Below are 15,042 nucleotides of genomic sequence, written 5' to 3' on the forward strand. Positions count from 1 at the left end.
ATTATTTTTTTCATTCTGGGCAGAAAAAAACACTTGTGAGAAAATGTAGACATTAGCCACTCTGCTTAGCACCCATTATCAAACTGGCAAGGCTTAAATTTGTACCCATATGGGCCCTGTCATCTTTAATCCAACCTCCGACTTGGAGTTTCAGCATATGGTCTCTGGCAAGATGGCTGCCCTGAGTAATAGAAAAGATAAGAAAGAGAAAGGAGAGAGAGAAAAGCATTGCCTGTGGCAGGGTGGGGAAGGCAAAATAATCAGGGAGGCCAGAGGAAGACCCAACCATTGCAGTGACACTGAAAAGTTCAGGCGGCTGCTTCTCAGTAGCAAAGGGATCTTTTCCAGCCATCCCATCAGCTCTCAAGTTTCCCCTTTTATGGAGGAAAAAGCTTCCCATGTCCCACGATCCTGTGCATGTCTAACTCAGTCATCCACAGCCATCAGCAAAGAGCGCAAGGCAGATTAATCCAAAGAGAATAGCAGTTAATATTCCATAATGCCAAACCTATTCTTAGCCATGAAATATTTCACTGAGAGAGGCCTCTAAATCCCAAAATCTTAGTAGGGACTCTAACCCTCCTAAGTTGGGCCTGTAACCCAAGTTTGGTCAAATGTCCTTGAATTTTTTTTATTTTTTATTATACTTTAAGATCTGGGGTACTTGTGCAGAATGTGCAGGTTTGTTACATAGGTATACACATGCCATGGTGGTTTGCTGCACCCATCAACTCATCGTCTACATTAGCTATTTCTCCTAATGCTATCCCTCCTCTAGCGCCCCACCCACTGACAAGCCCTGGGGTGTGATGTTCCCCTCCCTGTGTCCATGTGTTCTCATTGTTCAACTCCCACTTATAAGTGAGAACATGCGATGTTTGGTTTTCTGTTCTTGTGTTAGTTTGCTGAGAATGATGGTTTCCAGCTTCACCCATGTCCCTGCAAAGGACATGAATGCATCCCTTTTCATGGTTGCATAGTATTCCATGATGTATATGTGCCACATTTTCTTTATCCAGTGTATCATTGATGGGCATTTGGGTTGGTTCCAAGTCCTTGTTATTGTGAACAGTGCTGCAATAAACATACATGTGCATGTGTCTTTATAGTAGAATGATTTATAATCCTTTGGGTATATACTCAGTAATGGGATTGCTGGGTCAAATGGTATTTCTGGTTTCAGATCCTTAAGGAATCGCCACACTGTCTTCCTCAATGGATGAACTAATTTACACTCCTACCAACAGTGTAAAAGCATTCCTATTTCTCCACATCCTTTCCAGCATCTGCCATTGCTTGACTTTTTAATGATTGCCATTCTAACTGGCATGACATGGTATTTCACTGTGGTTTTGATTTGCATTTCTCTAATGACCAGTGATGATGGGCTTTTTTCATATGTTTGTTGGCCACATAAATGTCTTCTTTTGAGAAGTGTCTGTTCATATCCTTTGCCCACTTTTTGATGGGGTTGTTTTTTTCTTGTAAATTTGTTTAAGATCTTTGTAAATTCTGGATATTAGCCATTTGTCATATGGGTAGATTGCAAAAATTTTCTCCCATTCTGTAGATAGCCTGTTCACTCTGATAGTTTCTTCTGCTGTGCAGAAGCTCTTTAGTTTAATTAGATTCCCATTTGTCAATTTTGGCTTTTGTTGCCATTGTTTTTGGTGTTTTAGTCATGAAGTCTTTGCCCATTTCTATGTCCTGAATGGTATTGGCTAAGTTTTCTTCTAGGGTTTTTTTGGTTTTAGGTCTTATGTTTAAGTCTTTAATCCATCTTGAGTTAATTTTTGTATAAGATGTAAGGAAGGGGTTCAGTTTAATTTTCTGCATATGGCTAGCCAGTTTTCCCAGCACCATTTATTAAATAGGGAATCCTTTCTCTATGGTTTGTTTTTGTCAGGTTTGTCAAAGATCAGATGGTTGTGGATGTGTGGTGATATTTCTGAGGCCTCTGTTCTGTTCCATTGGTCTATATATCTGTTTTGGTACCAGTATCATGTTGTTTTGGTTAATGTAGCCTTGTAGTATAGTTTGGAGTCAGGTAGCGTGATGCCTCCAACTTTGTTCTTTTTGGTTAGGAGTGTTTTGGCTATACAGGCTCTTTTTTGATTCCATATGAAATTTAAAGTAGTTTTATCTAATTCTGTGAAGAAAGTCAATGGTAGCTTGATGAGGATAGCATTAAATCTATAAATTACTTTGGGTACTATGGCCATTTTCATGATATTGATTCTTCCTATTCATGGGCATGGAATGTTCTTCCATTTGTTTGTGTCCTCTCTTATTCCCTTGAGCAGTGGTTTGTAGTTCTCCTTGAAGAGGTCCTTCCCATCCCTTATAAGTTGTATTCCTAGGTATTTTATTCTCTTTGTAGCAATTATGAATAGGAGTTCACTTATGATTTGGCTCTCTGTTTGTCTATTATTGGTGTATAGGAATGCTTACGATTTTTGCACATTGATTTTGTATCCTGAGACTTTGCTGAAGTTGCTTATCAGCCTAGGGAGATTTTGGGCTGAGACGATGGGGTTTTCTAAATATACAATCACGTCATCTGCAAACGGAGAGAATTTGACTTCCTCTCTTCCTATTTGAATACCCTTTATTTCTTTCTCTTGCCTGATTGCCCTAGTGTCCCAGGTCGACTTCAGACTGCTGTGCTGGCAGCAAGAATCTGAAGCCAGTGGATCTTAGGTTGCTGGGCTCCACAGGGGTGGGATCCACTCAGGGAGACAACTTGGCTACCTGGCTTCAGCCCCCTTTCCAGAGGAGTGAATGGTTCTGTCTCGCTGGCACTCCAGGTACTACTGGGGTATGAAAACAAACTCCTCCTTCCTTCCTTCCTTCCTTCCTTCCTTCCTTCCTTCCTTCCTTCCTTCCTTCCTTCCTTCCTCTTTTCTTTTCTTTTCTTTTCTTTTCTTTTCTTTTCTTTTCTTTTCTTTTTCTTTCTTTCTTTCTTTCTTTTTCTTTTCCCTCTGTGGCCCGGGCTGCAATCTACTCAGCTCGCTGCTGCCCGCGCCGCGGACTGCCTGGGACTGCCGCTGCACGCCACCGCTGCCTGCTTTTTCTCGTTTGGCTGCAGGCGCGCGGTTGCCATGTTGGCCACGCTGCTCGCCGGCTCCTGACGCCGAGTGCTCTCCCCGCCTCAGCCTCCCGAGCCCCTGCCCGGCCACCGCCCCGTCTGGGACGTGGGGAGCGCCTCTGCCCGGCCGCCCCGTCCGGGAAGAAGTGAGGAGCGCCTCTGCCCGGCCGCCCCATCCGGGAAGAAGTGAGGAGCGCCTCTGCCCGGCCGCCCCGTCCGGGAAGAAGTGAGGAGCGCCTCTGCCCGGCCGCCCCGTCTGGGAAGAGGTGAGGGGTACCTCTGCCCGGCCGCCCCGTCTGGGAAGTGAGGAGCACCTCTGCCCGGCCGCCCCGTCTGGGAAGTGAGGAGCGCCTCCGCCCGGCCGCCCCGTCCGGGAAGAAGTGAGGAGCGCCTCCGCCCGGCCGCCCCGTCCGGGAAGAAGTGAGGAGTGCCTCTGCCCGGCCGCCCCGTCCGGGAAGAAGTGAGGAGCGCCTCTGCCCGGCTGCCCCGTCTGGGAGGTGAGGAGAACCTCTACCCGGCCACCCATCGTCTGGGAGGTGAGGAGCGCCTCTGCCCGGCCGCCGCGTCTGGGAAGTGAGGAGCGCCTCTGCCCGGCCGCCCCATCTGGGAAGTGAGGAGCGCCTCTGCCCGGCCGTCCCGTCTGGGAAGTGAGGAGCGCCTCTGCCCGGCCACCCACCGTCTGGGAAGTGAGGAGCGCCTCTGCCCGGCCGTCCCGTCTGGGAAGTGAGGAGCGCCTCTGCCCGGCCACCCACCGTCTGGGAAGTGAGGAGCGCCTCTGCCCGGCCACCCACTGTCTGGGAAGTGAGGAGCGCCTCTGCCCGGCCACCCACCGTCTGGGAAGTGAGGAGCGCCTCTGCCCGGCCACCCACCGTCTGGGAAGTGAGGAGCGCCTCTGCCCGGCCACCCATCGTCTGGGAAGTGAGGAGCGCCTCTGCCCGGCCACCCCGTCTGGGAAGAGGAGCGCCTCTGCCCGGCCACCCACCGTCTGGGAAGTGAGGAGCGCCTCTGCCCGGCCACCCACCGTCTGGGAAGTGAGGAGCGCCTCTGCCCGGCCGCCCCGTCAGGGAAGTGAGGAGCGCCTCTGCCCGGCCACCCACCATCTGGGAAGTGAGGAGCGCCTCTGCCCGGCCACCCCGTCTGGGAAGTGAGGAGCGCCTCTGCCCGGCCACCTCATCTGTGAAATGAGGAACGCCTCTGCCCGGCCACCTATCGTCTGGGAGGTGAGGAGCGCCTCTGCTCGGCCGCCCCATCTGGGAAGAAGTGAGGAGCGCCTCTGCCCGGCCGCCCCGTCCGGGAAGAAGTGAGGAGCGCCTCTGCCCGGCCGCCCCGTCCGGGAAGAAGTGAGGAGCGCCTCTGCCCGGCCGCCCCGTCCGGGAAGAAGTGAGGAGCGCCTCTGCCCGGCCGCCCCGTCAGGGAAGTGAGGAGCGCCTCTGCCCGGCCGCCCCGTCTGGGAAGTGAGGAGCGCCTCTGCCCGGCCACCTATCGTCTGGGAGGTGAGGAGCGCCTCTGCCCGGCCGCCCCGTCCGGGAAGAAGTGAGGAGCGCCTCTGCCCGGCTGCCCCATCCGGGAAGAAGTGAGGAGCGCCTCTGCCCGGCCGCCCCGTCTGGGAAGTGAGGAGCGCCTCTGCCCGGCCGCCCCGTCCGGGAAGAAGTGAGGAGCGCCTCTGCCCGGCCACCCCTGCCCGGCCGCCCCATCCGGGAAGAAGTGAGGAGCGCCTCTGCCCGGCCGCCCCGTCTGGGAAGTGAGGAGCGCCTCTGCCCGGCCACCCCGTCTGGGAAGTGAGGAGCGCCTCTGCCCGGCCGCCCCGTCTGGGAAGTGAGGAGCGCCTCTGCCCGGCCGCCCCGTCTGGGAAGTGAGGAGCGCCTCTGCCCGGCCACCCACCGTCTGGGAAGTGAGGAGCGCCTCTGCCCGGCCACCCACCGTCTGGGAAGTGAGGAGCGCCTCTGCCCGGCCGCCCCGTCTGGGAAGTGAGGAGCGCCTCTGCCCGGCCGCCCCGTCCGGGAAGAAGTGAGGAGCGCCTCTGCCCGGCCGCCCCATCTGGGAAGTGAGGACTGCCTCTGCCCGGCCGCCCCGTCCGGGAAGAAGTGAGGAGCGCCTCTGCCCGGCCGCCCCATCCGGGAAGAAGTGAGGAGCGCCTCTGCCTGGCTGCCCCGTCCGGGAAGAAGTGAGGAGCGCCTCTGCCCGGCCGCCCCATCTGGGAAGTGAGGAGCGCCTCTGCCCGGCCGCCCCGTCCGGGAAGAAGTGAGGAGAGCCTCTGCCCGGCCACCCCGTCTGGGAAGTGAGGAGCGCCTCTGCCCGGCCGCCCCGTCTGGGAAGTGAGGAGCGCCTCGGCCCGGCCGCCCCGTCTGGGAAGTGAGGAGCGCCTCTGCCCGGCCGCCCCGTCTGGGAAGTGAGGAGCACCTCTGCCCGGCCACCCATCGTCTGGGAAGTGAGGAGCGCCTCTGCCCGGCCACCCATTGTCTGGGAAGTGAGGGACGCCTCTGCCCGGCCACCTATCGTCTGGGAAGAAGTGAGGAGCGTCTCTGCCTGGCCGCCCCGTCTGGGAAGTGAGGAGCGCCTCTGCCCGGCCGCCCCGTGTCTGGGAAGAAGTGAGGAGTGCCTCTGCCCGGCCGCTCCGTCTGGGAGGTCTACAATGGAGGCCAGAAGCAATGTGGGGGCTGGACGTGGTGGCTCACGCCTGTGGTCCCGGCACTCTGGGGGGCGAGGCGGGTTGATCACTTCGGGCTAGGAGTTCGAGACCAGTCTGGCCAACTTGGCGAAACATGAAAAATACAACAGGCAAACCAACCAACCAACTCAGTGACAACAAAACAGGTCTACCCTGGAGTCATACTCTAATTTTTTCTATTTTCCTCCCTTTCTGATCCTTTATCCCACTTTCTTTTTCTTCCTCTTCCTTCTCCCTCTTCTTTGTCAAATAGAGGATTGAGTTATTATCACTGATCCACATAAAGTCCCTCTCTACCTTATTTTAACTCCCACCCCCCATTTCTATTCCCCGACTTCCCATGTGTAACCTTCCTAATATGTTTGATACGCATCTTTTTGTTTGTATGTATTTTTAGAAAATGTTTATTGTTTTTGTGTGCAAAAAAAAATTAATAAAAAAAAAAAAAAAAAAAGAAAAAAAACTCCTGCAGCTAGCTTGGTGTCTGCCCAAACGACCACCCAGCTTTGTCCTTGAAACCCTGGGCCCTGGTGGCAGAGGCACCCAAGGGAATCTCCTGGTCTGTGGGTTGTGAAGGCCATGGGAAAAGCGTAGTATTTGTGCTGGAATGCACCATTCCTCACAGCACAGTCCCTCACGGCTTCCCTTGGCTAGGGAAGGGAATTCCCCAACCCCTTGTGCTTCCTGGGTAAGGTGACACCCCACCCTGTTTCGGCTCACCCTGTGTGGGCTGCACCCACTGTCTAACCAGTCCCAATGAGATGAGCTGGGTACCTCAGTTGGAAATGCAGAAATCACCCACCTTCTGCATTGATCTCACTGGGAGCTGTAGATCAGAGCTGTTCCTATTCGACCATCTTGCCAGCCTCCCCCCTTGACTTTCATTAAGAGTGGCCTCTGACCCACTCTGTCTTAGGAGAGACTCTAACTCCCCTAAGCTGGGCCTCTAACCCAATCCCATTCTTTACCCGGGTACCCCACCACTTACCCAAAGTTGTCCAATCAGGGCTGCAGTCTATTTCCTTTGGGTCAGGGGCCTCCTCAGTATTGTCCCTTTTGTGGTTCACAAGAAAGATGTTACCAGGCCCCACCACCTACCCAAAGTTAGCCTTTAGGTCAGGGTTGCTGCACTATAGTCCCTGCTGTGGTCACCAGAAATATGTCATAGGAAACGGGTCCTGATCCAGACCCAAACAGAGGGTTCTTGGATCTCACACAAGGAAGAATTCAGGGCGAGTCCGCAGTGCAAAGTGAAGGCGAGTTTATTAAGGAAGTAAAGGAATAAAAGAATGCCTACTCCCTTAGGCAGAGCAGCCCCTAGGGCTGCTGGTTACCCATTTTTATGGTTATTTTTTGTTAATTTGCTAAACAAGGGGTGGATTATTCATGCCTCCTTTTCTTAGACCACATAGGGTAACTTCCTGATGTTGCCAGGGCATTTGTAAACTGTCACGGCACTGGCGGGAGTGCAGCGGTGAGGATAACCAGAGGTCACTCTCGTCACCGTTTTGGTTTTGGTGGGTTTTGGCCGGCTCCTTTACTGCAACCAGTTTTTATCAGCAAGGTCTTTATGACCTGTATCTTGTGCTGACCTCCTGTCTTATCCTGTGACTTAGAATGCCTTAACTCTCTGGGAATGCAGCCCAGTAGGTTTCAGCCTTATTTTACCCAGCTCCTATTCAAGATGGAGTTGCTGTGGTTCACACACCTCTGACAGAAGGAATGGGGAGCAGCACTTTCCAGGCACTGGGGAAGATGCTAGCGAAAAAAGAAGTATGTTAACTGCATGACCTGCTCAGGCCACGACAGGTTGTCTACTGTAAGAAAAAACTTGGTGTGATAAAAAAGCAACAGACACCTTTAATAATGAGTGGTGGGGAAAACTGGGTTGAGAACTGGAAAGTCTGCCTGTCTAAAATAGTAGCTGCAATTCAGCACCAGATGATTATGGCTGAGAATAAGAATAGTGAACTCTTTCATTTTTCCTTCCCAAAGAAACTGGGAATATTAAATTTTAAAATGTGATTTTGCTAAGGTCTAAATGTTAGTGTCCCCACCGGCCAAGTTCATATGTTAAAATCCTAACTCCATAAGGTGATGTTATTAGGAGGTGGGGCCTTTGGGAAGTGATTAGTTCATGAGGGTGGAGTCTTCATGAATGGTATTAGTGCCCTCATTAAAACAAAAAACAAAAAACAAAAAACAAACCCAGAGTTCCCTTGCCCCTTCCACCACGTAAGGACACAGTGAGAAGGTGCCACCAATGAACCAGGATGTGAGTCCTCACCAGACACTGAAGCTTCCAGGCAGCAAGAATGACCATGCCAAATGCAGGCCCTTCCGCCCTGGACTTCCCAGCTTCCAGAACCATGAGAAATAAATTTCTGTGGGCATGGTGCCTCACACCTGTAATCCCAGCACTTTGGGATGCGAGGCAAGAGAATCACCTGTGGTCAGGAGTTCGAGACCAGCCTGGCCAACACTGTGAAACCCCTTCTCTACTAAAAATACAAAAATTAGCCAGGTGTGGTGGTGGATGCCTCCATCTCAAAGAAAAAAAAAAAAAAGAACGAAATTTCTGTTTATAAGCCATTCTGTTTATGGTATTTTTGCAGCCCAAATGTCTAAGACATTATCTCATCAAATTTTTTATGTTGGCTAGAAAATTTAAACTGCCCAATGGGTTCACCTTGCCCACTGTCTAGACAGAGACGATTTATCAAGACAGAGGAAATGCAGTAGAAAAACAGTAATTCATGCAAGCTGGCTGTGCAGGATACCTGAGTTTTATTATTACTCAGATCAGTCTCCCCCGAGTATTGGGGGAGCAGAGTTTTTAAGGAAAACTTGGTGGGTGGAGGGAAGTCAGTGAACCAGCGCTGATTGGTCAGGGATGAAATAATAGGGAATCGAAGCTGTCTTCTTGTGCTGAGTCAGTTCCTGGGTGCGGGGTGGGGGGGGGGGCGGGCACAAGATCCGTTGAGCCAGGTAATCAATCTGAGTGGTGCCAGCTGATCCATCAAGTGCAGAGTCTGCAAACTATCTCAAGCACTGATCTTAGGAGCAATTTAGGGAGGGTCAGTATCTTGTAGCCTCCAGCTGCATGGCTCCTAAACCATAATTTCTAATTTCGTGGCTAATTTTAGTCCTACAAAGGCAATTTAGTCCCCAGGCAAGAAGGAAGTCTGCTTTGGGAAAGGGCTGTTATCATCTTTGTTTTAAACTATAAACTATAGGTTGGATGTGGTGGCTCATGCCTGTAATCCCAGCACATTGGGAGGCTGAGGCAGGCAGATCACTTCAGGTCAGAAAGTTCGAGACCAGCCTGGCCAACATGGTGAAACCCTGTCTCTACTAAAAAGACAAAATTAGCCGGGTATGGTGGCAGGCCCCTGTAATCCCAGCTACTCCAGAGGCTGAGGCAGAAGAATCCCTTTAACCTGGGAGACGGAGGTTGCAGTGAGCTGAGATCATGCCACTGCACTCCTGCCTGGGTGACAAAGCGAGACTCTGTCTAAAAACAAAAAAAACCCAAAAAACTATAAACTATAAACTAAGTTTCTCCCAAAATTAGTTCAGCCTATGCCCAGGAATGAACAAGGACCGCTTGGAGGTTAGAAGCAAGATGAAATCGATTGAGTTAGATGTCTTTCACTGTCTCAGTCATAATTTTGCAAAGGCGGTTTCATTCTGTCCACACACAATCTATTGTCAGGAAGTACAGGGTTGTGGGTGTGTCCTCAGTTCTCTGCCATCTTCTGCTCTGGGCAGTAGACATAAGGGAGGAATGGTCAAGACTGTGAGATGCCTATCCAGTATTCATTCTCTACCTCTTTCTATAAGCAGAATCCTCAAATACTCAAGACAGCAATGTCCCCAGCTAATAACTATATTTCCCAGCCTCCCTTGCAAACATGTGACTCCTTTGTGACTAAGTTCTGGCTAACGAGAGGCTGTTACCGGAAAGGCCCCTGTCTTAGTCTGTTTTGTGCTGATAACAGAATACCACATACACGGTAATTTATAAGGAAAAGAAATTTATTTCTTCATTTCTGGAAGCTAGGAAGTCCAAGGCTGAAGGGCCTCCAGCTGATGTGGTCTTTCTTACTGAGGCATCCCTTGATGGAAGGGGAAAGGGCAAAACAGGGCACGCAAAAGCAAGAGAGAGCAAGAGGTGGTGGTCAAACTTGCTTTTCTTATGAATTCACTCACTCAATAATGGCATTAATCTATTCATAAAGGCAGAACTCTCATGGCCTAATTACCTTTTTTCAGTCCCACCCCTTGATAAGATCACAATGACAATTAAATTTCAACATGAGTTTTTTTGGGGGGAAGGGGCGGGGTGGACATTCACACCATAGCAGCTACCAAAGGGTACAGGCAGCTGACATTTTTTTCTCATTCCTCCACCTTTTTTCTTCAAACATTGAACTGATGGCTAGAGCTTCAGCAGCCATATTAGGCCAAGAGGCAGCCTTGAGTATGGAAGCTGCATTAGTCAGCTCAGGCTATAATGACAAAATACCACAGACTGGGTGGCTCAAACCACAGGAATCTATTTTCTTACAGTCCTGGAGGCTGGAGGTGGATACAAGAGCAAGGTGCTGGCAGGACTGGTTTTTTCTGCAGCCTCTGTCCTTGGCTTGCAGCTGCCCCCCCTCTCACTGCATCCTCACATGGTCCTTCTGCTGTGTGCACCCCTGGCATCTCTTTTGTGTCCAGATTTCCCCCTTCTTATAAGAACATCAGTCAGATTGGACTAGGGCCTACTCTAAAGGCCTCATTTTAACTTAATCACCCATTTAAAGGCACTATCTCCAAATGCCATCACATTCTGAGGGATGGTGGTGGGGGTTAGGGTTTTAGCATGAATTTAGGGGAGACACAATTCAGTCCATAATATGAGAAGATCAAGAACTTTTATTTATTTTTTTTCTGAAAGGAAGTTGAGAACTGTGTGCAGGGGGTTCCATCACAATTCAGGAGCCCTGGGTTCTCTGTTCTAAGCTATTGTATGGCCTTCCAGCGAGACTTAGAGATAATCAAGTAAACCTCTCAGATTTATTTATTTTTGTTTATCTGTAAAATGGAAGTAATAACACCTGGCTTACTTATCTTACAGCATTTGGTGAAGATCAAATAAAATAATGAATGTGAAAATGTTTTGAAAAACATGAATTACCTATATAAATGTTCCTAAAGTCATTTGTTTACCTCCTTTGCCCTGTGCATCACATATATTGTGATTTTTCTGAAACTTGGGTTGTCTTAAACAGTTGTTTATTTAAAATCTTTTATATTAGAATCATAAATAAAAGCGTAACATAAAAATGAATAGAAAGGAAAGCAACATAATATTATTAAATATTAGCTAATTATTGTTAAGTGCTAAAACTTGTGCTGTCTGTTAGAAAGGAGACGCAATTAGGGAAGGTTTAAAGTCAAACTAGTATCAAACAGAGACTTCAACTTTGAAAATATTAGAAGAGCTAAAAAAAGAGGATTGGAAAAGAAAGAACTTTCTCATGATTCAGTGAAATATTATTTATTTATTTATTCTGAGACAGAGTCTTGCTCTGTTGCCCAGGCTGGAGTGCAGTGGCACGATCTTGGCTCACTGCAACCTCTGCCTCCTGCGTTCAAGTGACTCTAATGCCTCAGCCTCCCAAGTACCTGGGATTACAGACGTGCATCACAACGCCCAGCTCATTTTTTGTATTTTTAGTAGAGATGGGGTTTCACTATGTTGGCTAGGCTGGTCTCAAACTCCTGACCTCAGGTGATCTGCCCACCTCAGCCTCCCAAAGTGCTGGGATTACAGAGGCGAGCCACCTCGCCCAGCCAAAATGTTATTTAATATCATAGCTCCCATAATCTCCATGTATCGTGGGAGGGACTCAGTGGGAGGTAATTGAATTATGAGGGTGGGTTTTCCCATACTGTTCTTATGGTAGTGAATAAGTCTCCACAAGATCTGATGGTTTTATAAAGGGCAGTTCCCCTACTTATGCTCTCTTGCCTGCCATCACGTAAGACGTGCCTTTGCTCCTCCTTCACCTTTCGCCATGATTGTGAGGCTTCCCTAGCCAATGTGGAACAGTGAATCCATGAAATCTCTTTTTCTTTATAAATTACCCAGCTTTGGGTATTTCTTCATAGCAGTATGAAAATGGGCTAATATGCTATGTAATATGGTCTCACCCTCAAAAAACATTGATGCGTAAGAATATGTGATCCTGTGGAGTGGTTTCCCCAGGAAAGCAAGGAAACCAACAGTTTGTGAACAGTTGTTTGTGCCAGACTCTGTGGGAGCCCCTATCCTCCCTCATGGAGGCCTAATCATAACCAGTTGAGATGGGTGTTACTGTCTAGTTTTCACTTGGGAAAATGGGGGCTCAGGGTCTGGGTGACTGACTTAACATCTAACAGAGGCCAAGAGAAGGAGTCACTCAGAGGCAAGGTGAACTGAGGTGTGGGTGCAGAGGCTCCAAACTCCATGGTCCCTGATGTTGGGATTCGATCAGGCTGGTGGGAAAAATATTAGTTATGATAGCCACAAAACCCTTTTGGAAGGCCTGAGGGTTTTCATATGACCTCGGTAACAGACCGAGCTCAAGGCGGCCTGCTCCTATTACCTTTAGTTAAATAAATTAGAGTAGTAAACAATGGGATGTGGGGAAGTTATCTAGTTAACTTGTTTACTCATGTGGTCTTAAGCCTTAAGCCTCTGATATATGGTTTTTACTCTGGAAGTCCACAATGTCAATTACCCTCTAATAGTGTTGACTCAAGCTTTTGTTAACTAATCTTAATGAATAAATGCAAGCCTCCCGAGCTGATCGAGGCAACCTCCCGTACAGTAACACACCTCCCATACCACTTTATAATGCTGTGATCCAGGTTCTCCTTATGATATCTGGAATTTAAGGAATGCTGCCATTGTTGTTTTTTGAGATGTAGTCATCAGAAAAAGTCTGTACCGTGCATTGGTTGAGAATATAGTCTCTGGAACCGGACTGCCTCTTATCAGCTGTGTGATTTTGGGCAAGTTACGCAGCTTCTCTGTGCCCCAGATTCCTAAGGGATAATAATAGTGCCCATTTCATACATTTGTTGTGAAGATAAAATGGGTTGGTAATGTGTCCAGTGTTTAAACTAGTGCTGGCACATACTTTACTCTATCTAAGGGTTAATATTATCCATACTTTATACTGTGGCTACCATATTACAGCTTGGGATAGGAAGCTTAATGCTCTACACTTGATTATGAAGACAGCTTGCACAGGCATCTCCTCTTCAAAGCGTATTTTACATCTTTATTCCTCAGGCTGTAGATCGGAGGGTTCAGCATGGGGATGACCACAGTGTAGGAGACAGACATGACCTTGTTGTGTTCCATGGAATTGTGAGAGCTTGGCTGAGCATACATGAAGGTGATGGTGCTATAGAAGAGGCAGATGATGGTGAGGTGGGAGGCACAGGTGGGGAGAGCTTTGCTTTGGGCTTCCAGGGAGCACATCCTGCAAATGGCCACAAGGATGTAGGCATTGGAGACTGGGATAATGGTGATGGTAAAGAGGATGAGCAAGGCACACGATGAGAAGATAATGGTCTCAACCTCAGTAGTATCTGCACAGGCAAGATGGAGCACAAGGGGGATGTCACAGAAATAGTGGTTAATGACATTGGGGCCACAGTAGGGCAGCTTAAAGGTGCACCCAGTCAGCAAAGCTGGATTGGCAATAGAAACAGTATAGCAGGTCACCACCAGCAGGACACACAGACATTGGGACATAATAGTGTGATAGAGGAGAGGGTGGCAGATGGCAGTGAATTGGTCATAGGCCATGATGGCCAGGAGCAGACATTCAGCAGTACCATGGAGGGTCATGAGGGCCATCTGGACCATACAGCCTGCAAAAGAGATGGATTGGCTTGAGATGAGGAAGCTCTCCAGCAGCCTGGGGGTGTCCACTGTGGAAAACGAGGAGTCTATGAAGGAGAGGATGCTCAGGAAGAAATACATGGGGGTGTGGAGCTGTGGGTCTGCATGGATCAGAGTGATCATTCCCAGGTTGCCCATGACAGTGACTGAATGTATGAGCAGGAAGAGCACAAAGAGGATGCCTTCGAGCTCCTCCTGCTCTGTAAGTCCTAGCAGGCGGAACCAGGTGACTTGGGTGTGGTTCTCCACCATGGTGTGCATGTCACTGCAGAGAGACCAAATGAGACACGTTGTGTACCCTAGAGTTAGGGTCAGCGCCCAGAGCTTTTTAAATATCCCCAGGATAGGCAGTGTTAGGGAAAGAGGGAGAGGAACTAGTAAGAATTGAACACCTGCTATGAGCCACATGCTAACTCATTTTTAAAGCAGCTATTGAAACTTCATACATACCTTCTGTTTAAATATTATGCCCACTTATATTTAATGAGATGATCAACTTACCTAAGGTCACAAAGCTAGTACATAAGGAAAGTAGAATTAGAACTCAGTCTGGCCAGGTGTGGTGGCTCACACCTGTAATTGCAGCACTTTGGGAGGACAAGGTGGGTGGATCATCTGAGATCAGGAGTTCAACACCAGGCTGGCCAACATGGTGAAGCCTCGTCTCTAGTAAAAATACAAAAAATTAGCCAGGCGTGGTGGCACATGCCTGTAGTCCCAGCTACTCAGGAGGCTGAGGCAGGAGAATCACTTGAACCCAAGAGATGGGGGTTGCAGTGAGCCCAGACTGCGCCACTGCAATCCAGCCTGGGTGACACAGCAAGACTCCATCAAAAAAACAAAAAACAAAAAAACAAAAAAACCTCAGCCTGTTCTAGTAATTGTATCCTTATTATGTAGTTAGAATCATTTTCTGTTCCCGAATTTCCTGTTCTACAGGGAACCAGCAACTGCAGTGGGTATTGGAGGCCAGGTCTCTTGCCCCAGAGAGGGAATAATTAAAAGGATCAGTGTGGGTCATGTTTGGAAGCAAAGACTCCAATAGTGCTAGTCCCCTAGGCCTGGTACACAGGAAATCAGATGCCTCCAGTCATTAGAACGTGCCCAAAGATTGGCCCTCCTGGACCCACTGACATTGGAACCAGTATACACTGTCCTGCGGCCCAAGGACAGACATGCTCAGCCCACTGCTGCCACCACTGGGGCCTAAACTCTGACCTACCTTGTGTCCCAGTCACATGCTGTCATGCAGCCCAAGGACAGACATACTCAGCACACTGCTACCACTGGAACCCAAACTCTGATCTTGACTGTCCCACTGTCCACCACAGCCTCCAC

At 49.2% G+C, this 15,042-nt stretch overlaps 1 protein-coding gene across 1 annotated transcript; it reads right to left on the bottom strand.

The window, feature by feature from the left end:
* Positions 1–13,023: 13,023 nt before the first annotated feature.
* On the bottom strand, positions 13,024–13,956 carry LOC100588655 (olfactory receptor 476-like). Its single transcript, XM_003275332.1, has 2 exons — positions 13,395–13,956; positions 13,024–13,313 (listed from the first exon to the last, which is right to left on the bottom strand). Exons 1-2 carry the CDS (start codon positions 13,954–13,956, stop codon positions 13,024–13,026), a joined length of 852 nt encoding a protein of 283 aa, XP_003275380.1.
* Positions 13,957–15,042: the final 1,086 nt, after the last annotated feature.

This window comes from Nomascus leucogenys, chromosome 4, assembly GCF_006542625.1.
Source record: "Nomascus leucogenys isolate Asia chromosome 4, Asia_NLE_v1, whole genome shotgun sequence".
NCBI lineage: Eukaryota > Metazoa > Chordata > Mammalia > Primates > Hylobatidae > Nomascus > Nomascus leucogenys.

Excerpts from the sequence above, each read along its gene's own strand:
- LOC100588655 (XM_003275332.1), bottom strand. The coding sequence starts at position 13,956 with ATGGTGGAGAACCACACCCAAGTCACCTGGTTCCGCCTGCTAGGACTT. Across the intron at positions 13,314-13,394 it reads CCTTGTGCTCCATCTTGCCT|TCTCCAATGCCTACATCCTT; the intron begins GTGCAGATACTA and ends CCATTATCCCAG.